Here is a 27962-nt window from a genome sequence, read left to right as displayed (position 1 = left end):
GGTGGGCAGCTGGAGGCTGGGACAGCTCTGTCCATGGGGTCTGTGTCCTGCACAGCCCTTCCATGGCACCATCCAGTGTCACCTTGTCCCCAGCTTCCCATTTTCTGTCCCAGCTGGGGGCTCAGGGAGGGGCTGGCTCTGCCTTTTTTCATGCACCAACCTCTGGATCTGCCCCCAGGCCTCCTCCAGGTGCTGGGAAGGACGAATCCAGCGCAGGAAAAAACCTGGGAGGGAGAAAGGGCTGAGAGTGAGCTGAGCCCTGTCAGAGAGGGAAAAACACAAAAGGAAAAAACCTGGCAGGGAGAAAGGGCTGGGAGTGAGCTCAGCTCTGTTAGAGAGGGAAAAACACAGAACTGAGGGACAAAACCTGGGAGAGAGAAAGAGCTGGAGGTGAGCTGAGCCCTATCAGAGAGGGAAAAATAGCACCAAAGGAAAAAACCTGGCAGGGAGAAAGAGCTGAGGGTGAGCTCAGCCCTGTCAGAGAGGGAAAGGCAGAACAACTGAGGGTGGGTTTTGGGAGGATCCCGCTCACCCTGCCACAGCTGGATGCTCTGAGGCTCCACAGAGGGCCAGATCACCAAGGGGTTGTGTGAGTACAGAGGGTTCAGGTACTTGTGCTTCTCCTCGGGCTGCTCCAGCCATGCCCACAGCGAGTGCGTGCTTTCCTTCACCTTACACAGGCTCCTGTGGGGGCACAGGTGGGGACACATCGCAGTCCCCAGCGGGGTTTGGTGTCCCCTGAGCCGTGACAGGAGGGGTTTGGTGTCCCCTGAGCCGTGACAGGAGGGGTTTGTCCCCACACCCACCTCTCCCTCTCGTTATTGCACAGGAAGGTGCCGTAGGCCGAGGCGTAGGCGTTGTCAAAGAGGGTGAGCAGCAGCTGCTCCCCGAATTCCAGCGACAGGGGGAACTGCCGGCTCAGCTGCCACACGCAGTCGAGGAAGAGGAGGAAAACCGGAGCCTCCTGCTTGCCCCGGGCGTGGGAGGAGGCGGAGCGGGCGCAGCGCAGCTGGAAGGGGTGCCCGGCCTGTGGGAGCGCCATGGTGACCCCGAGTGAGGCACCCGGCCTGTGGGACCGCCATGGTGACCCTGGGTGAGGCACCTGGCCTGTGGGACCCCCAGAGTGAGGCACCCGGCATGTAGGACCTCCATGGTGACCCATGGTGAGGCACCCGGCCTGTGGGACCCCCAGAGTGAGGCACCCGGCCTGTAGGACCTCCATGGTGACCCAGGGTGAGGCACCCGGCCTGTGGGACCGCCATGGTGACCCATGGTGAGGCACCTGGCCTGTGGGACCACCATGGTGAGGCACCCAGCCTGTGGGACCACCATGGTGAGGCACCCAGCCTGTGGGACCACCATGGTGAGGCACCGGGCCTGTGGGACCACCATGGTGATCCCGAGTGAGGCACCCGGCCAGGCTGGGACCGCCATGGTGAGGCACCCGGCCTGTGGGACTGCCATGGGGGCCCAGGGTGAGGCACCCAGCCAGGCTGGGACCCCCACCTGGAGCAGACCCCATGGATCTGACCAGAGCTCCATGGAGGATTGAGATTTAACTGTAGGAGCTGCTGAGTCAGGGTGAGACAGCGAAATAAGCTCCTGTCTCTGACCCCCTGCCCCTTGGCCTTATCTTTGTAACCTCACACTATCCTTAACCCTTACTATTTTATAAGTTTGGATCCCCCTATATCCTATAAAAGGGGCTGTTTTAGCCCTTTTGATAGAAGAAGAGCTCTGGAACCCTTCACAGACCGCCCAATAAACCATTGGTGTGGAACACCAGGACCTTCCTTCTCCTCTCTCCTCCTTCTCCTCTCTCACGTCTGCTGCAGCCTCAGCCAAAGGAACCCAGCAAGCAAGCAAAGACCTGAGATCCTAAGAGAGATGATGATCACTAAAGACCTGAGATCCTGGGAGAGCTGAGAATCACCAAAGAGCTGAAATCACCGAGCTTGCTCAGGGTAGGCCTGCGGCGGCTGTGAGGGCACTCTGTCTCCCTGAGGGACTGAGCTCCCGGACCTGCATTGCTCGATAGTCAGGCCAAGATCGAGGCTTTGTTGTACCCACCCTGCTCAGAAATGCCTCACCTGGATCCATTCCCGCTCCAGCAGCCCCTGGAAGCCCTGCAGGGTGCGGCAGGCGGGGTCCAGGATGAGCTGGGCCAGCGCTGTCACCAGCAGCGTGGTGTCTGTCCCCTCAGCGCCGTGCACCAGCACCGTGCAGCCCTCCCTGCGGGCCAGCCGGGGTTTGGGTCACATTGGGGACTCAGAAAGGGACAAGGTGGGCGAGGCGCTGCCCCCTCACCTGTCCAGGCACTGGGCAGCCAGGCAGGCCGTGCTCAGGGCGGCCTTGACGTGGCTGAGCCAGCGGCTGCTGTCCAGGCGGCACAGCCAGCGCTCCATGGTCACAGTGGGGTCAGCGCACAGCTCCGCCAGCCTGGAGAAACTGTCCTGCAGCACACGGCCCCTGGGGACACGGGGGACACTGTCACACACAGGGATCACTGTCACACAGGGGGGACACTGTCACACACAGGGGACACAGTCACACACGGGGGACACTGTCACACAGGGGACACTGCACAGCTCCGCCAGCCTGGAGAAACTGTCCTGCAGCACACGGCCCCTGGGGACACGGGGGACACTGTCACACACGGGGGACACTGTCACACACAGGGATCACTGTCACACACAGGGGACACTGTCACACACGGGGGACACTGTCACACACAGGGATCACTGTCACACACGGGGGACACTGTCACACACAGGGGACACTGTCACACACGGGGGACACTGTCACACAGGGGACACTGCACAGCTCCGCCAGCCTGGAGAAACTGTCCTGCAGCACACGGCCCCTGGGGACACGGGGGACACTGTCACACACGGGGGACACTGTCACACACAGGGGACACAGTCACACACGGGGAACACTGTCACACACAGGGGACACTGTCACACACGGGGGACACTGTCACACACAGGGATCACTGTCACACAGGGGACACTGTCACACACAGGGGACACAGTCACACACGGGGAACACTGTCACACACAGGGATCACTGTCACACATGGGGGACACTGTCACACACAGGGATCACTGTCACACACGGGGGACACTGTCACACACAGGGATCACTGTCACACACGGGGGACACTGTCACACACAGGGGACACTGTCACACACGGGGGACACTGCACAGCTCCACCAGCCTGCAGAAACCATCCTGCAATGGGCAGCCCCTGGGAGACACGGGGGACACGGTGGCACTGTCACACAGGGGACAGTGTCCCAGGATGAAGGAGGAATTGAGAATCTGACCCCGTGTTCCCAGAAGGCTGATTTATTATTGTATTGTATTGTAGAATTTATATTTTATAGTATGTATTTATAGTATATTTTATTTTACAGTATATTTTATATTACATTATATTTTACATTACATTACATTTTTATTTCATACTTATTTTACATGTTATATTTTATTTTATATTTTGTATCATAGTTTGTTATATTTTACGTTATATATTATATTAGGTATTACATTATGTTCGATATTATGCATTATATTTTGTATTATAGATTATAATGCATTATGTATTATTTTATTATATAATATCGTATTATGCAATATTATATAATACAATAATATTTATATTTTATATCTATATTATATATAGATATTTTATATTCCTGTTATATAGCTAGAAGATAGTTATATATTTATAAAATATAGTTGTATATTATATTATATTATATTATATATATTATATTATATATTATATTATATTATATTATATTATATCATATCATATTATATTTATTATATTATATTTATTATATTTATTATATATTAATATATTATATTATATATTATTATATTATATTATATTATATTATATTATATTATATTATATTAATTATATTTATTATATTTATTATATTTATTATATTATTGTATTATATTTATTATATTTATTATATTTATTATATTTATTATATTATATATTGTACATTATATGAATCTATACTAAACTATCCTAAAGAATAGAGAGAGGATACTTACAGAAGGCTTATCAAGAATGACAATGCAAGCTGGTGACTCCTCACATCCTCCACACATCTGGCCGTGATTTGCCATGAATTTAAAACCATCCCCAGCCCGTATCCCAAAGCAGCACAGCAGGAGAAGGGAATTGCCCGGAATTTGGCAGCACCGCCCTCACCTGTCCAGGGCGCGGTGCAGCCGCCTCCAGCCGGGGTAGGCGGATTTGTGCTCGGTGCCGCCGCCGCTGATCCGCGCCTGCTTGGCCGCCTGCGCCGAGCGCGTGTCCAGGACAAAACCGAGCCCGGCCCCGGCCAGGATCGCCCCCAGCAGCTGCTCGTCCTCACGGCTGCGCCGCCGGTTCGGGCCCGTCAGCGGCTGGCTGCTGCGGAGCAGGGCCTGGGCACGGGGGAGAGAGGGTGCCAGGGTGGCCTCCGAGAGCCTGAAGGGGCTCCAGGAGAGCTGCAGCGGGATTTGGGGTAAGGAATTGAGGATGGCGCAGCTGGGACTGTCCAGCCTGGAGGAGAGAGGGCTTCAGGAGAGCTGGAGAGGGGTTTGGGATAACGGATTGGGGAATGGCACAGCTGGGAATGTCCAGTCTGGAGAGCAGAAGGCTCCAGGGTAACCTTAGAGAGCCTGAAGGGGCTCCAGGAGAGCTGGAGAGGGATTTGGGATAAGGGATTGAGGGACAGGACACAGGGAATGTCCACCTGGAGGAGAGAGGGCTCCAGGAGAGCTGGAGAGGGATTGGGAGACAGGACAGCTGGCAATGTCCACCTGGAGAGGACAAGGCTCCAGGGTAACCTTAGAGAGCCTAAAGGGGTTCTAGGAGGGCTGGAGCGGGATTTGGGGTAAGGAATTGAGGATGGCGCAGCTGGGAATGTCCAGCCTGGAGGAGAGAGGGCTTCAGGAGAGCTGGAGATGGATTTGGGATAAGGGATTGCACATCTGGGAATATCCAGGCTGGAGGAGAGAGGGCTCCAGGGTGACCTTAGAGAGCCTGAAGGGGCTCCAGGATGGCTGGAGAGGGATTTGGGACAAAGGATTGAGGGACAGGATACAGGGAATGGCTTCCCACTGGCAGGGGGCAGGGCTGGATGGGATTTTGGGAAGGAATTCTTTCCTGGGAGGGGCTGGAATGGCTTTCCCAGAGCAGCTGAGGCTGGCACTGGATGCCTGGCAGTGCCCAAGGCCAGGCTGGCACACCCTGGGACGGCAGAGGTGTCCCTGCCATGGCATGGCTGGCACTGGATGAGCTTTAAATCCCTTCCCACCCAATTCTGGAGCCTTCTGCCGATGGAATCCCCCTTCTGAGAGGCCGGGGGGCGGGCAGAGGGGCAGCCCGGACTCACGGTGCCGTTTTTGGGGTGGAAGTAGCTGAGGACGGGGAAGCGCCCGCCCTGGCGGAACCGCGCCGCCCTGGCCACGGTGTCATCGGGCACGGCCGCGGGCACCACCACGGCGGGCGGGTACGAGGGGCAGGCGCTGAAATCGCCGTTCACGGTGCTCAGCCGCCACCGGCTCGTCTGGGGGAGAGGCGACAGCAGCGACATCAGCCACAGAGCCAGCAGGGCCCGGGGAAGGCGGCGGGTCCGCCCGGGCGGGCTCACCTGCGATGCCACCCGCTGGAAGTGGCACTCGGGGACACGCAGGTGCCAGCCCTGCTGGAGCTGCAGGCTCGGCGGGCGGTAGAAGAACGGGTACAGCATCATCACCGAGTCCACCGAGGAGAGAGCCTGCTCGGGGACACCGGGGCTGCTCGGGGACACCGGGGCTGGCGCTGTCCCCGTGTGCCCAGCCGTGTGCCGGCGCAGTGTTTACCCAGTTAATGCCGAACCCAGAGCAAACACAGCAGCGCTTTTCGCACCCTTTCGAGGTCGGCAGCGCTTTTCCAACCCTTTCTTGCCCGGCTGGGTCTCACCTCGATGGAGCTGGCGATGTTCAGACACTGCTCCATGCCCGGGATCTCCAGCTGCAGCACCTGCAGGTCCTTGCAGCGCAGCGTGATGGTGCCCGAGGAGCCGCAGACCCTGCGGGAGGGGTCAGGGCTGGCTTGGGGACAGCCAGGGATGGCTTGGGGACAGTCAGAGCTAGTCTGGGGACAACCAGGGCTGGTTTGGGGACAGTCAGGGCTGGTTTGGGGATGGTCAGGGCTGGCCTGGGGACAGTCAGGGCTGGTTTGGGGACAGTCAGGGCTGGCTTGGGGACATTCAGAGCTGGCTTGGGGACATTCAGAGCTGGCTTGAGGACAGTCAGGGCTGGCTTGGGGACATTCAGAGCTGGTTTGGGGACATTCAGAGCTGGTTTGGGGACAGTCAGGGCTGGCTGGGGGACAGACAGGGCTGGCTGGGGGACATTCAGAGCTGGTTTGGGGACAGTCAGGGCTGGCTCGGGGACAGCCAGGGCTGGCTTGGGGACACACAGCGAGAGCACCGAGCCGTCCGAGGGCCGTGCCGGATTTGTGACTCTCATCTGCCACCGCAGCCGGGACAGAGCGAGGTGACAAAGCCAAAAAAGCCAAACCTGGTGTCCCGCAGGGAGCCGCCACTCGGAGGGGGTTGGTACCAGCCTAAATTCTGCACTCTGAGGAGGAGGAGGAGGAGAGGAGGCAACGCCCGCTCTGCCTCCCCCAGGAGGAAGAGGAAGGACGCGATGCCCGCGATGCCCGGGTGCAGCGCGGTGCCCAAAGGGACAGAGGGTGGCACGGTGACAAGGACAGGGACAGCCTTGGGGACATGCCCACCTTTTCTCCACGGCGTCCACGTTGCGGATGAGCAGCCAGAGCTCCAGCTCGCCGCGGGGGCAGGACGAGAGCAGCAGGTGGTGGCTGGTGATGCACAGCGTGCCCCGCACCGCGGGCAGCCCCTGTCGCGACAGCAGCACGTCCTCCACTGTCGCCGTCTTGATCAGCTCCGAGAACTCCATGGGCGCCGCCTGGGCCCGGCCGGGGAGGGAGGAAAGGGAAAAGAAATTAAAAAAAAAAAAAAGAAAAAAGAAAAAAAAGAAAGAAAAAAAAAAAAAAGAGGAAATCCTGCGGCTCTGGGCCCGCCTGGAAACCCCTGCCCTGCGCGACACGCGGCGCGCTGTCCCCTCTCCGTGGTGGCATTGTCACCTCCAGCGCGCGGCAGTGCCATATGGCGCTGGGGAAACTGAGGCACGGCGGGCTGTGCTGGGGGGGATTTTGGGGGGGAGTTTTGGGATCGCAGGGAGCGGCTCCCGCTCCTTCCCCGCCCCGCTGGGCTGGACCCGTTACTGACCCCGACACCACCCGGCTGGCAGGGTCCCCACGGGCTCTGCTGTCCCCAAAGCCACCCCCGGGGCTGGGGACAGGGCAGGAGAGGAGGAGGAGGAGGAGGAGGAGGAGGAGGGGGGCTGGATTGGTGGCGGTGCTGCTGCCCCGGGCACCCCTCTGCTTACCTGCTCGGGCCGGGTGGCAGGTGGGGACCGGGGGGGTGACAAACAGGGACAAACCGGGACCTGGGGAGACAAGCCGGGACAAGCAGGGACTTCGGGGGACAAGCAGGGAGGGACCTGGGGGGGACAAGCCAGGACCTGGGGGGACAATCAAGGTGCGAGCAGGGGACCTCAGAGCGCCAACAGGGACCTGCCGGCCATAAGGAGAGGAGTTTTTGGGGCGCGGACGGGAATTTTAGGGGATTTGGGGGGACAAGGAAGAGCTCAGGGAGCAGGGAGGGGATTGGGGGTGCAAGGAGGGACCCCGGGGTGGCAGCGGGGGAGCTCGGGGTGCTCGGGCGGGGGTTTGGGGGTGCGGAGGGGCAGTTGAGGCACTCGGGCTGGAACGGGGGGTGGCGATGTCCCCGCACGGCCCGGCCCGGCCCGGCCCGGCTGGCGGATGTCGGGTTTAAGGTGGCCCGGGCAGGAGGGAGGCGGCGATGCCCAGGGTGGGTTTGGGACTGGGTTTGGGGTCGGGTTTGGGGTCCCTGCGTGCGGTGCCGCAGCGAGGGGACACAGGGGGTGGCATGGGAGGGGACACGGGTGGGGACAACGGGAATGGGGAGCAGAGCGGGGGGACCACAAGGAGGATTTTGGGGATACTCTGGGGGGCTTGGAGGGGATGAGGGTGGGCAGGTGAGACCCCCGAGCCACCCGCGCTGTCCCTGGAGCCCTGCGGGCACGGGGAGGTGACGCGGGACAGACCCGGACGCGGCTCCACCTTAAGGTCCCGTCCGGGTGCGGGACCCCGGCTGCCCCCCCGGGCACCCCCCCCGGTTCTTTTTTTTCCTTCCTCGGGTTTTTTTTGGGCCCCCCCAAGACGCGGGGAGGGGCGGCTGGGACCGGGGATAACTCATTAAATCATTAAATCATCATTAAATCATTGCCGCTCCTCAGCGCCCGGTGACGGCTCCGTCCGGGAACGGGGAGGCTCCTCCCGGGCGGAGACAATGATGTTAGAAAAGAAAAGAAAAGAAAAAAAAAAATAAAGCAAAGTTAAAAAAAAAAAAACAAAAAAAACCAAAAAAAACTAACAAAAAGAAAAACAACGCAAGAAGCCAAAAATACTCCTCTAGATAAGGAAATTCATAAGGAAATTCCTGCCCATCGGATTTGACCTCGAGGAGCGGATAAATAGCCGGGAACCGGGAGCAGCTGGGGAGGGAGTGGGGCAGGGTGGTCGCGGGCAGGGCGGGGGCTTCATCCACCCGTGGGCGCAGAAATCAGCGCGGTTTTGGGCTCCGGCCTCTGTTTTGTCCCACCATGGCTCTGAGCCAGCTGAAATTCAAGGAACTGGGCGAGGAGGAGCCCACCTGGGAGCAGGAGAACCTGGAGAGCCTCAAGGCGCTGGCGGCCAAGCTGAAGCTGCAGACGCGCCGACCCTCGTACCTGGAGTGGGAGGCGCGGGTGAGGGGGCAGCGCTGGGGCACCCCCGGGGGCACCCCCGGGCCAGGGCAGAGCCCCCCCAACCCCCGGGAGCGGCAGCCGGGGGGCGTTTGTGGCTTTGCCACCCTGGAGGCGGCTCTGGAGTGGCTCAGGACGGAGCTGGTGAGTGGGACAGGGACAGGGAGCGGTGGGGACACCGCGGGGTGAGGGACTCTGGGTTCCTCTGCCAGCCTTGCTGGGTGGGCACGGATTGGATTTTGTGGCTCTGGGGTGCCACAGCTCTGTCCCTGACCCCTCACGGCACCGGCTTTGCCACCGTGGAGGTGGCGCTGGAGTGGCACGGGGACAGGGAGTGGTGGGGACACCGGGCCCGACTGCCCGACCCCACTTGGGCACGGCTGGGTTGGGGGGTCTGGGCATCTCTGCCAACCCTGCTGGGTGTGCAGGGATTGGATTTTCCCGAGGGTTTTGTGGCTCTGGGGTGCCACAGCTCTGCCCCTGACCCCTCATGGCACCGGCTTTGCCACCGTGGAGGTGGTCCTGGAGTGGCTCAGGACGGAGCTGGTGAGTGGCACAGGGAAAAGTGGGGACACTGGGCACGACAGGGCGAGGGGGTCTGGGCATCTCTGCCAACCCTGCTGGGTGTGCAGGGATTGGATTTTCCCGAAGTTTTTGTGGCTCTGGGGTGCCACAGCTCTGCCAGGGTGGCGGCCTTGTGGCGGTCACCCCCTTGTCACCCCCTCCCGCCGCTCTGGGGGTGGCACAGAGGGCACGATCTCAGCCGTGCCCGTGCCCAGCCCGGCACCGCGGGCGCACCGCGGGGTTTGCGCCCTGGCCGAGCGCCATCCCCGCTGCCCGGGCACCGATCCCGCTGCTCCACGGCCGTTCCCTGTCCCCCCAGCGGGAGATGCAGGCCCTGGACCAGCGGCTGGCGCAGCAGCTGATGCGGCTGCGGGCGCGGCTGCACCGGCTCAAGGTGGAGCAGGCCTGCCACCAGCACAAGGAGATGCTGGACGACGCCACCTTCGGCCTCGAGGGCTGCGAGGAGGACTCGGATCTGCTGTGCACCATCCCGCCCAAGGCCGCCTTCCTGCTCTCCACGCCGCTCAAGCACATCGGGGTCACCCGCATGAACATCAACTCCCGCCGCTTCTCGCTGTGCTGAGCCCGGGCCACCCGGCGCCTTTGGGGACCGAGGGACTCGGGCAGGAGGTGACGCAGGGCGGTGGCACGGGGGTGTCACCATCCCCATGGGCATGGGAGTATCACGATCCCTGTGAGGCACCAGAGTGTCACCATCCCCATGGGTGTCACCATCTCCAGGGCATCGGGGATGTCACCATCCCCCCTGGGGTAGGGGAATCTCACCATCCCTGTGGCGCACAGGAGCGTCACCATCCCCATGGGTGTCACCATTGCCCCCAGGGTATGGCAATGTCACCATCTCCATGGGTGTCACCATCCCCACTGGCATGGTAAGGTCACCATCCCCACGGGTGTCACCATCCCCAAGGCATGGGAATGTCATCATTGCCCCATGGGCACGGCAATGTCACCATCCCCACTGGCACCAGAATGTCACCATCCCCATGGGTGTCACCATTGCCCCCAGGGTATGGCAATGTCACCATCTCCATGGGTGTCACCATCCCCACTGGCATGGGAATGTCATCATTGCCCCATGGGCATGGCAATGTCACCATCCCCAGTGGCACCAGAATGTCACCATCTCCATGGGTGTCACCATCTCCGTAGGCACGGGAATGTCACCATCGCCTCCAGGGCCTGGCAATGTCACCATCCCCACTGGCATGGTAATGTCACTATCCCCATGGATGTCACCATCCCCACGGGCACAGGAATGTCACCATCCCCACCGGTGTCACCATCACCATGGGCACAGCAATGTCACCATCACTCAGGGGCATGGGAATGTCACCATCCCCACTGGGACACGGGAATGTCACCATCCCCATGGATGTCACCATTCCCCCATGGGCATGGGACTGTCACCATCCCCATGGGTGTCACCATCCTCAGGGCATTGGGGATGTCACCATCCCCTCATGGGCACAGGAGTGTCACCATCCCTGAGGGGCACGGGAATATCACCATCACCTCTAGGGCATGGGAATGTCACCATCCCCATGGCACTGTGAGTGTCACCATCCCTACAGGCACAGGAGTGTCACCATCCCCATGGGTGTCACCATCCCCCCCAGGCATGGCAGTGTCACCATCCCCGAGGGCACAGGAGTGTCACCATCCCCCCGGGGCATTCTGGGGCCTGTCCCCGGGGGTGTCGGGGTTCAGGCCGGTGGGCAATGTGGGGTTCGGGCTCTGAGGTGCAATAAAAGCAGCTGAGGCTCAGAGCCGATGGCTTTTCCTTATCGGCGCCTCCAGACGTGACTGCCGCCCTTTTTCCGTGCCGGTGACACCTCCAGGTGCCACTCGGGGATGCGACATCCACAGACCGCGGGTGAACAGCGCCAGGGGAGCCTTGGGGATCATTTTGATCATTTTGGGGGCTGTTCCTCCCTGCAGGGACACGAGCAGAGCCCGAACGTGTCCCCGAGGTGCCACATCCCCCCCGCTCTGTCACCTCTGCGCTTCCTGCCTGCGCCTGCGGCTTCCCGCCCCATCAAAGCAGCCAGCACAATGTCACAATGTCGCTGTGGTTCGGAGCTGGCCCCAAAACAGCGCTGCCACCCCCCGGGGGCACCGCGGGTCCCCTCCGGTCCGGTCCTTGTCACCGCGGCTCTCAGGGCAGCCGTGGCACGGTGGTGACACGGCGGTGACACGGTGGTGACAGCCCGAGGGGGCTCTGAGCAGTGTCCCACAGCATACAGGGGACATTGAGGCACGTGGAGGAGGGTGGCAGTGCCAGGAGGGGACACTGGGGTGGGGCAGGGACGGCCAGGCTGGCACAGAGGGGACAGAATGGGGACAGAGCAGGGATAGAGGGGACGGCACAGGGACAGAGGGGACAATGCAGGGACAGAGAGGGGACAGCACAGGGACAGAGGGGACAATGCAGGGACAGTGTAGGGACAGAGAGGGGACAGCACAGGGACAGAGGGGACAATGCAGGGATAGAGCAGGGACAGAGGGGACAGTACAGGGACAGCTCAGGGACAGTGCAGGGATGGAGCAGGGACAGCACAGGGACAGCACAGGGACAGCACAGGGACAGAGGGGGACAGAGGGGCGCTGGCAGCAGGTGCCACCCCCTCAGTGTGCCCTGCCGGGGGCCCGGCGGTGGCAGGAAGCCATCGGGGTTTGTCACTCGTTCTCTTGCGGTCGGGGGCGAGCTGAGAGCGGCTCCGGGCTCCTCTCGGCTCCGCTCATGCGGCGGAAGCCGGAGCGAGGCGGGGACAGCGGCGGCGCGGCCGGGCCGGGGGCGCTGCTCCCCAAAACACCCGGGGGGCTCCGAGCCCCAAAACACCCGGGGGGCTCCGAGCCCCAAAACACCCGGGGGGCTCCGCTCTGCGCCCCAAAAGGATCGAAGGACTCCGCTTTGCTCCCCACCCGGCTCCAGGGGAATCATCTCTGCACCCCAAAAGATCCGGGGGACTCCGCTCTGCACCCCACAAGGTTCGAGGGGATCCTCTCCGCATCCCAAAAGGTTCCAGGGGCTCCTCTCTGCACCCCAAAACACGCGGGGGGCTCCGCTTTGCACCCCAAAAGGCTCGGGGAACTCTGCTTTGCACCCCGCAAGGCTTGGGGGCGTCCTCTCTGCACCCCAAAAGGATCGGGGGATCCTCTCTGCACCCCAAAAGGCTCGAAGGGATCCTCTCCGCACCCCACAACGCTTCAGGGACTCTGCTCTGCTCCCACAAGGTTCTGGGGGCTCCTCTCTACACCCCAAAAGGCTCGGGGAGATCCTCTCTGCACCCCAAAACACCCGGGGGGCTCCGCTCTGCTCCTCAAAGGGCTTGGGGGGCTCCTCTCTGCACCCCATGAAACTTGGGTGACTCCATTCTGCACCCTGTAAGGCTCGGGGCACTCCGATTTGCACCCCAAAAGGATCGGGGGGATCCTCTTTGCACCCTAAAAGGCTCGGGGGCCTCTGCTTTGCACCCCAAAAGGCTCGGGGAACTCTGCCTTTCACCCCACAAGGCTTGGGGGCATCCTCTCTGCACCCCAAAAGGATCGGGGGGATCCTCTCTGCACCTCAAAAGGATCAGGGGGATCCTCTCTGCACCCCAAAAGGCTCGAAGGGATCCTCTCCGCACCCCACATCGCTTCAGGGACTCTGCTCTGCTCCCCACAAGGTTCTGGGGGCTCCTCTTTGTACCCCACAAAGTTCGGGAGCCTCCTCCTTGCACCCCACAAGGCTTTGGGGGATCCTCTTCGCACCCCATAAGGCTCGGGGGGGCTCCTCTCGGCACTTCACAAGGCTTGAGGGACTTCGCTTTGCACCCCGAAAGGCTCGGGAGGCTCCTCTTTGCATCCCTCCCGGCTTGGGGGGGATCCTCTCTGCACCCCAAAAGGCTCGGGGGGCTCTGCTTTGCACCCCAAAAGGACCGGGGGGCTCCGCACAAGGTTTGAAGGACTCCCCTCTGCTCTCCATACGGATCCGGGTGCTCCTCTCCGCACCCCAAAAGGATCGGGGGGCTCCCCTTTACACCCCAAAAGGATCGGGGGGCTCCCCTTTACACCCCAAAAGGACCGACGGACTCCCCTTTACACCCCAAAAGGATCGGGGGGCTCCCCTTTACACCCCAAAAGGATCGGGGGGCTCCCCTTTACACCCCAAAAGGATCGGGGGCTCCTGCCGGGCTGCCGAGGATGAGGAGGATGTGACGGGCAGGACATGGCTCAGTGACAGCGGCCGCTCCTCGCCCTCCCCGCGGCACCAGGTGAGAGCTGGGCAGGTTTGGGGGGCACCCGGGGGGTTTGGGGGGCACCCGGGGGTGGGGGGGATGGCAATGGGGGTTCGGGTTCGCTCCGAGCCGGGCTGGGCTCTGCCTCCCGCTGGGACATCCCTGGGGACACAGCGGCGCTGTCCCCGTGTCCCCTGCCCGCCTCGGGGCCCTGCCAGGGCACGGTGCCCCCCAAAACCCCATCTCCAGTTTTATCCCCAGGGCTGTGCCCGAGGGACGGGCAGCAGCTCGGTGCCAGTGTCGCAAGGTTGGTGCCCAGTCTGGGGTTCATGTGCTCAGAAATTCCCATTTTTGGTGCCCGATTTGGGGCTTCAGGCACTCAAAAGTTCCCGTGTTTGGGGCACAATTCCCATTTTTGGGGCCAAATTTGGAGCTACAGGCTCGCAGAAATTCCCATTTTTGGTGCCCAGTTCGGGAAACTCCCATTTTTGGTGCCCAATTTTGGGCTTCAGGTGCTCAGAAATTCCCATTTTATGTCCCAAATTTGGAGTTTCAGGCTCTCAGAAGTTCCGATTTACGGTGGCCTGTTTGGGGCTTCAGGCTCTCAGAAATTCCCATTTTTGGTGCTAAATTTGGGACATTCTCATTTTTGGTGCCCAATTTCCATTTGTGGTGCCCAATAAATTTGGGGCTTCAGGCGTTCAGAAATTCCCATTTTTGGTGCCCAACTTTGGATTTCAGGCGCTGAGAAATTCCCATTTTTACTGCCCAATTCCCATTTTTACTGCCCAGTTGGGGCTTCAGGCTCTCAGAAATTCCCATTTTTGGTGCCCAATTTGGGACTTCAGATGCTCAAAAATTCCCATTTTTGGTGTCCAATTTGGGACTTCAGGCTCTCAAAAATTCCCATTTTTGGTGCCCAATTTGGGGCTTCAGGTCCTCAGAAATTCCCATTTTTGGAGCCCAATTTGGGGCTTCAGGGCTCAGCAATTCTCATTTTTGGTGCCCAATTTGTGGCTTCAGGCTCTCAGAAATTCCCATTTTTGGGACCCGGTTTGGAGCTTCGGGTGCTCAGAAATTCCCATTTTTTTGTGCCAAATTCCCATTTCTGGTGCCCAGTTTGGAGCTTCGGGCGCTCAGAAATTCCCATTTTTGGTGCCCAATTCCCACTTTTGGTGCCCGATTTGGGTTTCAGGCGCTCAGAATTTCCCATTTTTGCTGCAGTGTCACCCTTGGGGACACGGCCCTGGTGGCCCTGCCAGGCTGTGCCATCCCTGGCTGCCCATCCAGAGGGCTCACATCTGGCTCACATCTGGCTCGGGGTGCCACCAGCCATGGGGACAGCTCAGATTTCACCTCCTCACCCTGGTGACAACGGTGACAAACCAGCAGCGCCACATGGACGGAAAGGGACAGCACAGGACAGGACAGGGACCCCAAACCCAGATTAAAAAACCCCAAAATTTGGGCGCACACCTGGCACAGCCACGCCGTGCCAGCACAAAGAAATTCAGTTGCACCAACAAAACAAAAAACCAACTTCAAACACTCTTTTTTGGGGTTTTTTTTTGGTTTTTTTTTTTTCTCGTGAAACGGCTGCTGGGTGGAAATTACGCTGTGGCTTGGGGCTGGGAGAGAAAAAAAGCACAATAGCAGCACCTCCCTGCTCAGCATGGGAGGAAAAAACAGAAAAACAGCTCCTGGAGGGGTTTGAGGGGCTCTGGGCAGCTCCTCAGGGGGTGGAATTGGGAATTCTCAGCTGTTCTTTAGCTCTGGGTGAGAAATGTGGGCACTTTGATGCTGTTCTGGTCCTAAAAGCTGAGTTTAAGTTGGGTTCTGCTCAAAAAAGGCCTCAAAATGTTGGTGAATTTTGGATTTTTTTGGTCTCTTGGCTACCTGGCTGAAATGTGGGCATTTTGATGCTGTTCTGGTCCTAAAAGCTGAGTTTAAGTTGGGCTCTGCTCAAAAAAGGCCTCAAAATATTGGTGAATTTTGGATTTTTTTTTTTGCTTTTCTGGTTACCTGGATGAGATGTGGGCACTTTGCTGCTGTTTTGGTCGATAAAAGCTGAGCCTGAGCTGGGTCCTGCTCAAAAAAAAAACCTCAAAATGTTGGTGAATTTTGGATTTTTCGCTCTTCTGGCTGCCTGGCTGAGATGAGGTAGATCTTGGTGCTGCTGGGAGTGGTAAGGGAAGAGTCTGAAAAAGGGACCCCAAACCCATCTTAGGGACCCCAAACCCTCTCTGGGGACCCCGAAACCTCTCTGGGGACCCCAAACACTCCTTAAGGACCCCAAACCCTTCTTAGGAACCCCAAACCTTCCTTAAGGACCCCAAAGCCTCCTTAGAGACCCCAAACCCTCCTCAGGGACCCCAAACCATCCTTGGGGACCCCAAACTCTCCTTAAGGACCCCAAACCCTCTTTAAGAACCCCAAACCCTTCTTGGGGAGCCCAAACCCTCCCTGGGGACCCCAAACCTTCTCTAGGGAGCCCAAACCCTCTTTAAGGACCCCAAATCCTTCTTAGGAACCCCAGACTCTCCTTAGGGACCCCAAACCCTTCTTAGGAACCTTAAACCCTCTCTGGGGACCCCAAAGACTCCTTAAGGAGCCCAAACCCTTCCTGGGGACCCCAAACCCTCTTTAAGAACCCCAAACCCTTCTTGGGGAGCCCAAACCATCCCTGGGGACCCCAAACCTTCTCTAGGGAGCCCAAACCCTCTTTAGGGACCCCAAACCCTTCTTGGGGACCCCAAAACATCTCTGGGCACCCCAAACCCTTCTTGGGGAGCCCAAACCCTTCTTGGGGACCCCAAATCCCCCTGGGCACCCCAAACCCTTCTTGGGGAGCCCAAACCATTCCTGGGGACCCCAAACCTTCTCTAGGGAGTCCAAACCCTCTTTAGGGACCCCAAACCCTTCTTAGGAACCCCAAACCCCCTATGGGCACCCCAAACCCTTCTTGGGGAGCCCAAACCATCCCTGGGGACTCCAAACCTTCTCTAGGGACCCCAAACCCTTCTTAGGAACCCCAAACCCTTCTTAGGAACCCCAAACCCTCCTCAGGGACCCCAAACACTCCTTGGACCGCCCAAACCCCCCCTGGGGACCCCAAATTCTCACTGGCTGCCAGGTCAGGGGGGCACAGCGGGGGCTGTGACACACCTGGGCTGGCTGGAGGTGACAAAACCCTGCGGAAGTCCCAGCTGGGACCAATCCCGGCCCCGTGGGCGTGGGGGATTCTGCAGAAGAGACTTTTCCGGGGCCCCACGAGCCGCTGCCGGGGTTTGTGGCGTGCTCAGCGTTTTGGGAAGGCCAGAGGTGCCCAGAATTGTGCCATGCTCAGCGTTCTCACCCAGAGGTGCCCAGAATTGTGCCATGCTCAGTGCTCTCACCCAGAGGTGCCCACGGGGTTTGTGCCATGCTCAGTGTTCTCACCCAGAGGTGCCCAGAATTGTGCCATGCTCAGTGTTCTCCCCCGGAGGTGCCCACGGGGTTTGTGCCACATTCAGTGTTCTCAGGAATGGGTGCCCAGGTTTGTGCCACTCTCAGTGTTCTCACCCAGAGGTGCCCGTGGGGTTTGTGCCACGCTCAGGACTCTCAGGAATGCCCATGGGGTTTGTGCCATGCTCAGAGCTCTCAGCAAGGCCAGAGGTGCCCACAGGGTTTGTGCCATGCTCAGTGTTCTCACCTGGAGGTGCCCACGGGGTTTGTGCCATGCTCAGTGTTCTCACCCGGAGGTGCCCACGGGGTTTGTGCCATGCTCAGTGTTCTCACCTGGAGGTGCCCACGGGGTTTGTGCCATGCTCGGGGCTCTCAGGAATGCCAGAAGTGCCCAGATTTGTGCCACTCTCAGTGTTCTCACCCGGAGGGGCCCATAGGGTTTGTGCCACGCTCAGCACTCTCAGGAATGCCAGAGGTGCCCACAGGGTTTGTGCCATGCTCAGCGTTCTCACCCGGAGGTGCCCACGGGCTTTGTGCCATGCTCAGTGTTTTTAGGAATGCCAAAGGTGCCTGGGTTTGTGCCATGCTCAGCACTCTCAGCAAGGCCAGAAGTGCCCAGATTTGTGCCACTCTCAGTGTTTTTAGGAAGGCCAAAGGTGCCCGGGTTTGTGCCACACTCAGCATTCTCAAGAACGCCAAAAGTGCCCACAGTGTTTGTGCCACACTCAGCGTTTTTGGGAAGGCCAGAGGTGCCCGTGGGGTTTGTGCCACGTTCAGCACTCTCAGGAATGCCCACAGGGTTTGTGCCATGCTCAGGGCTCTCAGGAATCCCAGAAGTGCCCAGATTTGTGCCACTCTCAGTGTTCTTACCCGGAGGTGCCCACAGGATTTGTGCCATGCTCAGTGTTTTTAGGAATGCCAAAGGTGCCCGGGTTTGTGCCATGCTCAGCACTCTCAGCAAGGCCAGAAGTGCCCAGATTTGTGCCACTCTCAGTGTTTTTGGGAAGGCCAAAGGTGCCCGGGTTTGTGCCACACTCAGCATTCTCAAGAACGCCAAAAGTGCCCACAGTGTTTGTGCCACACTCAGCGTTTTTGGGAAGGCCAGAGGTGCCCGTGGGGTTTGTGCCACGTTCAGCACTCTCAGGAATGCCCACAGGGTTTGTGCCATGCTCAGGGCTCTCAGGAATCCCAGAAGTGCCCAGATTTGTGCCACTCTCAGTGTTCTTACCCGGAGGTGCCCACAGGATTTGTGCCATGCTCAGTGTTTTTAGGAATGCCAAAGGTGCCCGGGTTTGTGCCATGCTCAGCACTCTCAGCAAGGCCAGAAGTGCCCAGATTTGTGCCACTCTCAGTGTTTTTGGGAAGGCCAAAGGTGCCCGGGTTTGTGCCACACTCAGTGTTTTTGGGAATCCCAGAGGTGCCCATGGGGTTTGTGCCACGCTCAGCACTCTCAGCAATGCCAGAAGTGCCCACGAGGTTTGTGCCATGCTCAGTGTTTTAAGGAATGCCAAAGGTGCCCAGATTTGTGCCATGCTCAGCATTTTTGGGAAGGCCAGAGGTGCCCATGGATTTTATGCCACACTCAGCACTCTCAGGAAAGCCAGAGGTGCCCACGGGGTTTGTGCCACTCTCAGCGTTTTTGGGAAGGCCAGAGGTGCCCGTGGGGTTTGCAGATCTTCTCACAAAGGTGCCCACACCCTGGTGGCACTGTAGGCACACCGGTGTCACCATGGCTGAGCCTCGAGGGTGCTGCAGGATTGGGGGCTCAGGAACATGCCCGGTGCAGCAGGAACGGGGCTGGGTGTGCAGAGAATGGGAATTTGTAGGAAAAGGAGTTTGGATGTGCCCACATCCACCTGCGAGGGGATTTTAGGGTCGGGGAGGTGCTTGCCCAGCCAGAGCTCGTTAACGGCGAGCTGCAGGAGTGTGCTAATTAATTGCTAATGGGATGTTAATGAGGAGGTTGTTATGTGCAGGGAGAGCAGAGGGATCAGCCCCAGAGCAGCACGGCGGGGAGGAACTGGCACAGAGGAGCCTCAGGCTGGGCACTAATTGCCTTCAGTGGTTTAATTAACGGAGGCAGGATAAATTAGGAGGAAATAATGGCTGGTGAGGGAGTCAGGGAATGTCCCTGGGATGGATGGATGGATGGATGGATGGATGGATGGATGGATGGATGGATGGATGGATGGATGATGGATGGATGGATGGATGGATGGATGGATGGATGGATGGATGGATGATGGATGGATGGATGGATGGATGGATGGATGGATGGATGATGGATGGATGGATGGATGGATGGATGATGGATGGATGGATGGATGGATGGATGGATGGATGGATGATGGATGGATGGATGGATGGATGGATGATGGATGGATGGATGGATGGATGGATGGATTATGGATGGATGGATGATGGATGGAATGAGGATGCACTGGATCATGAGGAGAGCCAGCAATGGAGTTGTCCTGTGTCACTCGTGTCCCCCACAGCCACCATGGGCTGCTGCTGCAGCTCGGACTATGATGAGGACTGGATCGAGAACATCGACATCTGTGAGCACTGCAACTACCCCATCGAGCCCGACAGCAAGCGCCAGGTGAGCAGGGGTGACAGACCCCAATCCCCGTGCCCAAACACCCCCAGAGGTGCCCAAACACCCCCAGAGGTGCCCAAGCCCCACAAACTGGGGGCTCACCAGCTCCTGTCCCCTGGCAGAGGCTGATCCGCAACGGCTCCGAGGTGCGAGACCCCCTGGTGTCCTACGAGTCCTCGTCACCTCCGTGCTCCCCCATGCAAGGTGAGGCATGGCTGTGGCCTGGGGAGGGCTCTGCCACCCCCAGAGTGGTCACTGCCACCCCCAGAGCGGTCACTGCCACCCTGTCCCTGCTCTTGTCCCCACAGACAAGCTGGTGGTGGCCCTGTACAACTACGAGCCCAAGCACGACGGGGACCTGGGGCTGCGCAAGGGGGAGAAGCTGCGAGTGCTGCAAGAGTGAGGAACCCCAGAGGGGCTGGGGGGGTCTCACTGAGGGCCTGGGGGGCTCATTGAGGGTCTGGGGTCTCACTGAGCTCTGTTCCTGCAGGAACGGGGAGTGGTGGAAGGCGCAGTCACTCACCACGGGCCAGGAGGGGCTGATCCCACACAACTTCGTGGCCTTGGTGAACAGCCTGGAGCCCGAGCCGTGAGTGGGGAGGGAGAGGGTGATGGATGGATGGATGGATGGATGGATGGATGGATGGATGGATGGATCCATGGATCCATGGATGAAAGGATGGGTGGATCCATGGATGGATGATGGATGGATAGATGGATCCATGGATGGATGGATCCAGGCATGGATAGATAGATGGATCCACGGATGGATGGATCCATGGAGGGATGGATGATGGATGGATCGATGCATGATGGATGGATGGATGCGTCCTGGCGGGATCTGGTCTCTGGGAAGGACCCCACAGCACCTCACAAATCCCCAGTGCTGGTTCCTCTGTGCCCTGACCCTGTCCCGTTCCCCAGGTGGTTCTTCAAGAACATCAGCCGCAAGGATGCCGAGCGGCAGCTCCTGGCCTCGGGCAACACCCACGGCTCCTTCCTCATCCGCGAGAGCGAGACCTCCAAAGGTGCCACCCGCGGGTCCCTGGGGCGCGGGGTCCACGGGAGGGCTCGGGGGTCCCACGCGTGTCCCTGTCCCCAGGCTCGTACTCGCTGTCCGTGCGGGACCTGGACGAGAGCCAGGGAGAGACGGTGAAGCACTACAAGATCCGGAACCTGGACAACGGCGGCTTCTACATCTCCCCCCGCGCCCCCTTCGGCAGCCTCAAGGAGCTGGTGCAGCACTACACACGTGGGAACGGGGAGAGGGAACGGGGATGGGATGGGATGGGATGGGATGGGATGGGATGGGATGGGATGGGATGGGATGGGATGGGATGGCAGGATGATATGGGACAAGATGAAATGGGAATGGAAGAGAATTGGATGGGGTGGGATGGAATGGAATTGGAATGGAAGAGGATGGGATAAAATGGGAATAGGAGAGAATAAGGGGGGATGGTACAGGATGGGATGGGAATGGCACCAAACAGGATGGAATGGGATAGGAAAGTTGTGGGATGGGAAGGGCGTGGGATGAGACAGGACAGGATGGGATGGGACAGGGTGTTATGGGACAAGATGAAATGGGAATGGGGCAGAATTGGATGGAGTAGAACACAATGGAATAGGAATGGGATGGAATAGGATGGCACCAAACAGGAGGGAATGATATAGGATGGGATAAGAAAGTTGTGGGATGGGACAGGACAAGATGGAATGGGACAGCATGATATGGGACAAGATGAAATGGGAATGGGACAAGATCAGATGGGATGGGATAGAGACAGGATGGGATGGGACAAGATGAAATGGGAATAGAAGAGAATTGGATGGGGTGGAACACGATGGGATGGGATGGGATGGAACAGTTGTGGGATGGAACAGGACAGGATGGAATGGGGCAGAGTGTTATGGGATGAAATTAAGGGGGAATGGGAGAGAATTGGATGGAGTAGAACATGATGAAATGGGAATGGGATGGGATGGGGTGGGATGGGATAGGATTGGAGGGGATGGCACCAAACAGGATGGAATGGGATAAGATGGGATAGGAAAGTTGTGGGATGGGACAGGACAGGATGGAATGAGGCGGGGTGTTATGGGACAAGATGAAATGGGAATGGGATGGGATAGGGACAGGATGGGATGGGACAGGACAATATGGGACAAGATGAAATGGGAATGGAGGAGAATTGGATGGAGTGGAACACCATGGGATGGGAATGGGAATGGGATGAGGATGGGATGGGATGCAATAGGAAAGTTGTGGGATGGGATGGGAAGGGAGTGGGATGAGACAGGACAGGATGGAATGGGGCAGGGTAATGGGACAAGATGAAATGGAAATGGAAGAGAAGAGAATTGAATGGGGTGGGACGGGATGGGATGGGACAGGATGGGATGAGCAGGACCCGCTGCTCCTGGTGCCCCAGCCCAGCCCTGGCTGTGCCGGGCGCCGGCGCTGGCCCAGCTCTGCCTCCCCGTGCCCAGGCAGCTCCGACGGGCTGTGCTGCCGCCTGGGCAAGCCGTGCCAGACGCAGAAGCCGCAGAAGCCGTGGTGGCAGGACGAGTGGGAGGTGCCGCGGGAGTCGCTGAAGCTGGTGGAGAAGCTCGGAGCAGGGCAGTTCGGAGAGGTCTGGATGGGTGAGTGAGGGGGAAACTGAGGCACCAGGGTGAGCAGCGGGATCCTCCAGCCGGGATCTCCCACTCCGGACGATTCCAAGGTGTACATTTCACTTAAAATGGATTTCTACTCTAGAAAATTTCTACTCTGCAGTTTTCAAATCACAGACTTACTCAAAGATGTACATTTTGCTTAAATCCAAATGGATTTCTACCCTAGAAAATTTCTACTCTGTAGTTTTCAAACTACAGACTTGACGTAACTCAAAGATATATATTTCACTTAAATCCAAATGGATCTCCACTCTAGAAAATTTCTGCTCTGTGGTTTTCAAACTACAGACTTAAAGATGGACATTTCACCTAAATCAAAATGGATTTCTACTCAAGAAAATTTCTAAATTTCTACTCTAGTTTTCAAAGTACAGACTTCACTCAAAGATGCACATTTCACTTAAATAAAAATGGATTTCCACTCTAGAAAATCTCTACTCTGTAGTTTTCAAACTGCAGACTTAAAGATGGACATTTCACCTAAATCAAAATTAATTTTTCCTCTAGAAAATTTCTACTCTATAGTTTTCAGACTTAACTCAAAGATGTAAATTTCACTTAAATCAAAACGGATTTCTGCTCTGGAAAATTTCTAAATTTCTACTCTATAGTTTTCAAACTACAGACTTAATTCAAAGATACACATTTCACTTAAATAAAAATGGATTTCTACTCTAGAAAATTTCTACTGTGCAGTTTTCAAACTACAGGCTTAAAGATGCACATTTCACTTAAATCAAAATGGATTTCTACTCTTGAAAATTTCTAGAGTATAAATCCAATTCTAGTTTTCAAACTACAGACTTAACTCAAAGATGGACATTTCACCTAAATCAAAACGGGCCTCTACTCTAGAAAATTTCTACTGTGCAGTTTTCAAACTACAGACTTAAAGGTGTACATTTTCGTTTACATCAAAATGGATGCCTACTCTAGAAAATTCCTACTCTCCCCCCAAGGTCTGTACAACGGGCACACCAAGGTGGCAGTGAAGTGCCTCAAGGCTGGCAGCATGTCCCCCAGCGCCTTCCTGGCCGAGGCCAACCTGATGAAGAAGCTGCAGCACGCGCGGCTGGTGCGGCTCTACGCCGTGGTCACCAAGGAGCCCATCTACATCATCACCGAGTTCATGGAGAAGGGTGAGGCCACCCCGGGGGGCTCCAGGTGCTGCCTCGTCCTCGGGGATGTGGCCATGGAGGTCTGGGGGTTTAAGGTTGGGAAAGGTCTTTGGGATAAAGCTCATGCTGGGGAAAATTCCCATTTAAACTGGCAGAGTTGATGTGTGCTGGGCATTGTCCTGAGAAGGGTGACAGAGCCTGGGGTGGTCCCAGCCACCCAAAATGGGTCATGGGCATTGTCCTGGCAGGGGTGACCAATCTTAGGGAGGTCCCTGTGGCCCAAATTGGGTCCTAGGCAGTGTCCTGGCAATGGTGACAGAACCTGGGATGGTCCCTGTGGCACAAAATGGGTCATGGGCATTGTCCTGGCAGTGGTGACAGAGCCTGGGGTGGTCCCTGTGGCCCAAATTGGGTTCTGGGCATTGTCCTGACAAGGGGTGACCAATCTTAGGGGGGGGTCTTATGGCCCAAATTGGGTTCTGGGCATTGTCCTGGGAAGGGTGACAGAGGCTGAGGTGGTCCCTGTGGCCCAAAATGTATCCTGGGCATTGTCCTGGCAAGGGTGACCAATCTTAGGGGGACGTTGTGGCCCAAATTGGGTTCTGGGCATTGTCTTGGAAGGAATGACCAACCCCAGGGTGGTCCCTGCAACATGTGGGTGACCCAAAGTGGGTCTTGGGCATTGTCCTGGCAATGGTGACCAAGCCTAGGCTGGTCCCTAAAACCTGGGGGTGGCCCAGTTTAAGTCCTGGGCATTGTCCTGGCACGGGTGACAGAGCCTGGGGTGGTCCCTGCCACCCAAAATGGGTCTTGGGCATTGTCCTGGCTGGGATGACCAACCCAGGGTGGTCCCTACAACATGTGGGTGACTCAAAGTATGTCCTGAGCATTGTCCTGGAAGGGGTGGCCAAGCCTGGACTGGTCCCCAAAACCTGGGGTGACCCAAACTGAGTCCTGGGCATTATCCAGGAAGGAATGACCAAGACTGGGGTGGTCTCTGCCACCCAAATTGTGTTCTGGGCATTGGCCACATTCCCAGAGTTTTTTGGGGGGACAGTGTCCTTGTGACCCCCCCAGGAGCTGAGAACTGCTGCTTTCATCTCAGGCAGCCTCGTGGATTTCCTCAAGACCTCGGAAGGAGTCAAGCTCAGCATCAACAAACTCCTGGACATGGCAGCTCAGGTGAGGGGGGAGCAGAGAGCTGGGGATGGAGCTGGGAGAGCTCTGCGGGGCTGGAGCCATTAATTAACGACAGCAATTAATTAATAATCCCAAACCCCAGATCGCTGAAGGCATGGCTTTCATCGAGGCCAAGAATTACATCCACAGGGACCTGAGGGCCGCCAACATCCTGGTGTCGGACACTCTGTGCTGCAAAATCGCCGATTTCGGGCTGGCCCGGCTCATCGAGGACAACGAGTACACGGCTCGGGAGGGTGAGCCCGCCCTGCCAGGGGTCGCAGGGCTTGGGGACATCGGGACAGGGACCCTGGAGCTCCGGGGAGCTGCCACAGGGCTTGGGGACATGGGGACAGGGACCCTGGAGCTCCGGGGCAGCGGGACAGGGACCCTGGAGCTCCGGGGAGCTGCCACAGGGCTTGGGGACATCGGGACAGGGACCCTGGAGCTCCGGGGAGCTTGGGGACAGCGGGACGGGGACCCTGGAGCTCCGGAGAGCGGTTCAAGGATGTTTTTCCCTTTTCCATCTCGCTCCCCGCAGCTGGAGCGGGGCTCCTGCTTTGTGTGGCTGCCACCAAAGCCAGGCCGTCCCCAGGCAGCGACAGAGCCCGGCTGGGGACAGTCCCCGGGATTAACGCCGCGATTGCAGCTCAGCCAGGGCTCTTCATCCCCTCCCTTCCCTTTTCTCCGCTTTCCAGGAGCCAAATTCCCCATTAAGTGGACGGCGCCCGAGGCCATCAACTACGGCACGTTCACCATTAAGTCGGACGTGTGGTCCTTCGGCATCCTGCTCACCGAGATCGTCACCTACGGCCGCATCCCCTACCCAGGTCGGGGTCCCGGGGCGGCTGCGGGGCTGGCACGCCCTCGCTGTGTCTGTGTGTCTGTCTGTGGGTGTGTCTGTGTGTCTGTCTGTGGGTGTGGCTGTGGGTGTGTGTCTGTGTGCGAACATGCAGCGCTGCACGCACGCCGCTGCCAGCCTGGCTCGCTGCCCAAAGGGGCTGCACCGGGCACCTGGGGAGGGGTTCGGGGGGTGGGAGGTGCCCCCCATGCGGGGTTCGGGAGGGTGGGGTGGCAGCTGTGACCCAAAGTGGGTCCTGGGCATTGTCCTCGCAGGAATGACCAAGCCTGGAGTGGTCCCTGTGGCCCAAAATGGGTCCTGGGTGTTGTCCTGGCAAGGGTGGCTGAGCCTGGGGTGCTCCCTAAAACTCGGGGTGACCTAAACTGGGTCCTGGGCATTGTCCTGGCAGGGGTGACCAATCTTAGGGGGGGTCCCTGCCACCCAAACTTGGTCCTGCACATTGTCCTGGCAGGAATAACCAATCCTGGAGTGGTCCCTGTGATCCAAAATGGGTTCTGGGTGTTGTCCTGGCAAGGGTGACAGAGCCTGGGGTGGTCCCTGTGACCCAGATTGGGTCCTGGGCATTGTCCTGGCAGGAATGACCAGTCCTGGAGTGGTCCCTGTGATCCAAAATGGGTTCTGGGTGTTGTCCTGGCAAGGGTGACTGAGCCTGGAGTGGTCCTTGCCACCCAAATTGGGTCCTGGGCATTGTCCTGGCAGGAATGACCAGTCCTGGGGTGGTCCCTAAAACCTGGGGTGACCCAAACTTGGTCCTGGGCATTGTCCTGGCAGGAATAACCAATCCTGGAGTGGTCCCTGTGATCCAAAATGGGTTCTGGGTGTCGTCCTAGAAAGGGTGACTGAGCCTGGAGTGCTCCCTAAAACCTGGGATGATCCAGCTTGAGTCCTGAGCATTTTCCTGGCCAGGGTGACCAAGCCTGGGGTGCTCCCTAAAACTTGGGGTGACCCAAAATGGGTCCTGGGCATTGTCCTGGCAAGGGTGACAGACCCCAGGGTGGTCTCTGCCACCCAAAATGGGTCCTGGGTGTTGTCCTGGCAAGGGGGACAGAGCCTGGGGTGGTCCCTGTGACCCAGATTGGGTCCTGGGCATTGTCCTGGCAGGAATGACCAATCCTGGAGTGGTCCCTGTGACCCAAAATGGGTCCTGGGTGTTGTTCTGGCAAGGGTGGCTGAGCCTGGGGTTCTCCCTAAAACCTGAGGTGATCCAGCTTGAGTCCTGGGCATTATCCTGGCAGGAATGGCTGAGCCTGGGGTGGTCCCTGCCACCCAAAGTGGGTCCTGGGCATTGTCCTGACAGGAATGACCAAGCCTAGGGTGGTCCCTAAAACCTGGGGTGACCCAAAATGAGTCCTGGGCATTGTCCTGGCAAAGGTGACTGAGCCTGGGGTGGCACCCAACACCACGACGGGGGTGACCCAACCTAGGTCCTGGCAGGGGTGACCAACACCAGGGTGGTCTCTGTGACATTGAGGTGACCCAAACTGGGTCCTGGACATTGTCCTGGCAGGTATGACCAACCCCAGGATGTCACCTCCACCACGGGGGTGACCCACCCTGACCCCCACACCGTTCCCCTCCCTGCAGGCATGACGAACCCCGAGGTGATCCAGAACCTGGAGCGGGGGTACCGCATGCCGCAGCCCGAGCAGTGCCCGCCCGAGCTGTACGAGCTGATGAGGCAGTGCTGGAAGGAGAGCCCCGAGGAGCGCCCCACCTTCGACTTCCTCAGGAGCGTCCTCGAGGACTTCTTCACCGCCACCGAGGGCCAGTACCAGCAGCAGCCCTGAGCCTTGGGGGTCCCCACAGACCCCATGGACACCGCCCCGGCCTGGGGGTGAACTCTGTGAACATTTGCAGCGCTCCAGAGCTTGGGAGCAGCAGATTTGACTCTTTCAGGAGGGGCTGAGCAGACCCACAAGGGCTGAGGGATGGCACAGGGTGCCCACCCTGCTGTCCCTGCCCTTCCTGGGGCTCATGCAGGCCCCAGCCCCTCAGAGCTCCCCTCAGCCCGCTCTGTGCCCCCTTCACCCCCTGGGGATGGTCAGAGCAGACTCCACCAAATCCTAAGGAATGGCAGAGGTGCCCAGAGGGTGCCCACCCTGCTGTCCTTGCTCTTCCCAGGGGTATATCCAGGCTCTGGCCCCTCAGGGCTCCCATCACGGCCCCAGCCCCTCAGGGCTCCCCTCAGCCCGCTCTGCGCCCCCTTCACCTCCCGGTAATACCCAGAGCGGACCCCCAAGCGCTGAGGGATGGCAGAGGTGCCCAGAGGGTGCCCACCCTCCTGTCCGGAGCCCACCCTGCTGTCCCTGCCCTTCCCTGGGGCACATTCTGGCCCCAGCCCCTCAGGGCCCCCCTCACCC

The 27962-nt window shown here is 58.4% G+C and overlaps 3 protein-coding genes across 3 annotated transcripts; 2 read left to right on the top strand and 1 right to left on the bottom strand.

Annotated features, from left to right (window-relative positions):
• Positions 1-4: 4 nt before the first annotated feature.
• On the bottom strand, positions 5-7751 carry LOC131568071 (myotubularin-related protein 9-like). The gene is made up of 11 exons (XM_058819946.1): positions 7471-7751; positions 6797-6987; positions 5975-6083; positions 5664-5789; positions 5406-5579; positions 4235-4452; positions 2308-2469; positions 2091-2232; positions 807-1027; positions 533-684; positions 5-224 (listed from the first exon to the last, which is right to left on the bottom strand). The coding sequence occupies exons 2-11, from the start codon at positions 6976-6978 to the stop codon at positions 79-81; spliced, it is 1632 nt and encodes a 543-aa protein (XP_058675929.1). The 5' UTR covers positions 6979-6987; positions 7471-7751; the 3' UTR covers positions 5-78.
• A 986-nt stretch (positions 7752-8737) lies between these two features.
• FAM167B (family with sequence similarity 167 member B) lies at positions 8738-10126 on the top strand. Its single transcript, XM_058819995.1, has 2 exons — positions 8738-9054; positions 9794-10126. Exons 1-2 carry the CDS (start codon positions 8770-8772, stop codon positions 10055-10057), a joined length of 549 nt encoding a protein of 182 aa, XP_058675978.1. The 5' UTR covers positions 8738-8769; the 3' UTR covers positions 10058-10126.
• A 2270-nt stretch (positions 10127-12396) lies between these two features.
• On the top strand, positions 12397-27419 carry LCK (LCK proto-oncogene, Src family tyrosine kinase). The gene is made up of 14 exons (XM_058819954.1): positions 12397-12486; positions 13593-13754; positions 19661-19767; positions 19887-19968; positions 20073-20163; positions 20255-20353; positions 20689-20792; positions 20867-21016; positions 22258-22410; positions 23403-23582; positions 24667-24743; positions 24844-24997; positions 25439-25570; positions 27187-27419. Exons 3-14 carry the CDS (start codon positions 19666-19668, stop codon positions 27387-27389), a joined length of 1527 nt encoding a protein of 508 aa, XP_058675937.1. The 5' UTR covers positions 12397-12486; positions 13593-13754; positions 19661-19665; the 3' UTR covers positions 27390-27419.
• Positions 27420-27962: the final 543 nt, after the last annotated feature.

The sequence above is a fragment of the Ammospiza caudacuta genome, chromosome 25 (genome assembly GCF_027887145.1).
Source record: "Ammospiza caudacuta isolate bAmmCau1 chromosome 25, bAmmCau1.pri, whole genome shotgun sequence".
In the NCBI taxonomy this organism is placed as follows: Eukaryota; Metazoa; Chordata; class Aves; order Passeriformes; family Passerellidae; genus Ammospiza; species Ammospiza caudacuta.
Note: the sequence above shows the minus strand (reverse complement) of the source record. Positions and strands in the feature narration are given on the sequence as shown.

What these genes read in the sequence shown, in the direction of transcription:
- LOC131568071 (XM_058819946.1), bottom strand. Translation starts at nt 6,978, where the DNA reads ATGGAGTTCTCGGAGCTGATCAAGACGGCGACAGTGGAGGACGTGCTG. An exon ending in GTGGACGCCGTGGAGAAAAG is followed by an intron (nt 6,084 to 6,796) that starts GTGGGCATGTCC and finishes CCCCTCCCGCAG; the next exon opens with GGTCTGCGGCTCCTCGGGCA. An exon ending in TGGAGCGGGAATGGATCCAG is followed by an intron (nt 1,028 to 2,090) that starts GTGAGGCATTTC and finishes GCGCTCCCACAG; the next exon opens with GCCGGGCACCCCTTCCAGCT.
- LCK (XM_058819954.1), top strand. Translation starts at nt 19,666, where the DNA reads ATGGGCTGCTGCTGCAGCTCGGACTATGATGAGGACTGGATCGAGAAC. An exon ending in CGAGTACACGGCTCGGGAGG is followed by an intron (nt 24,998 to 25,438) that starts GTGAGCCCGCCC and finishes TCCGCTTTCCAG; the next exon opens with GAGCCAAATTCCCCATTAAG. An exon ending in CGGCCGCATCCCCTACCCAG is followed by an intron (nt 25,571 to 27,186) that starts GTCGGGGTCCCG and finishes CCCTCCCTGCAG; the next exon opens with GCATGACGAACCCCGAGGTG.
- FAM167B (XM_058819995.1), top strand. Translation starts at nt 8,770, where the DNA reads ATGGCTCTGAGCCAGCTGAAATTCAAGGAACTGGGCGAGGAGGAGCCC. An exon ending in AGTGGCTCAGGACGGAGCTG is followed by an intron (nt 9,055 to 9,793) that starts GTGAGTGGGACA and finishes CTGTCCCCCCAG; the next exon opens with CGGGAGATGCAGGCCCTGGA.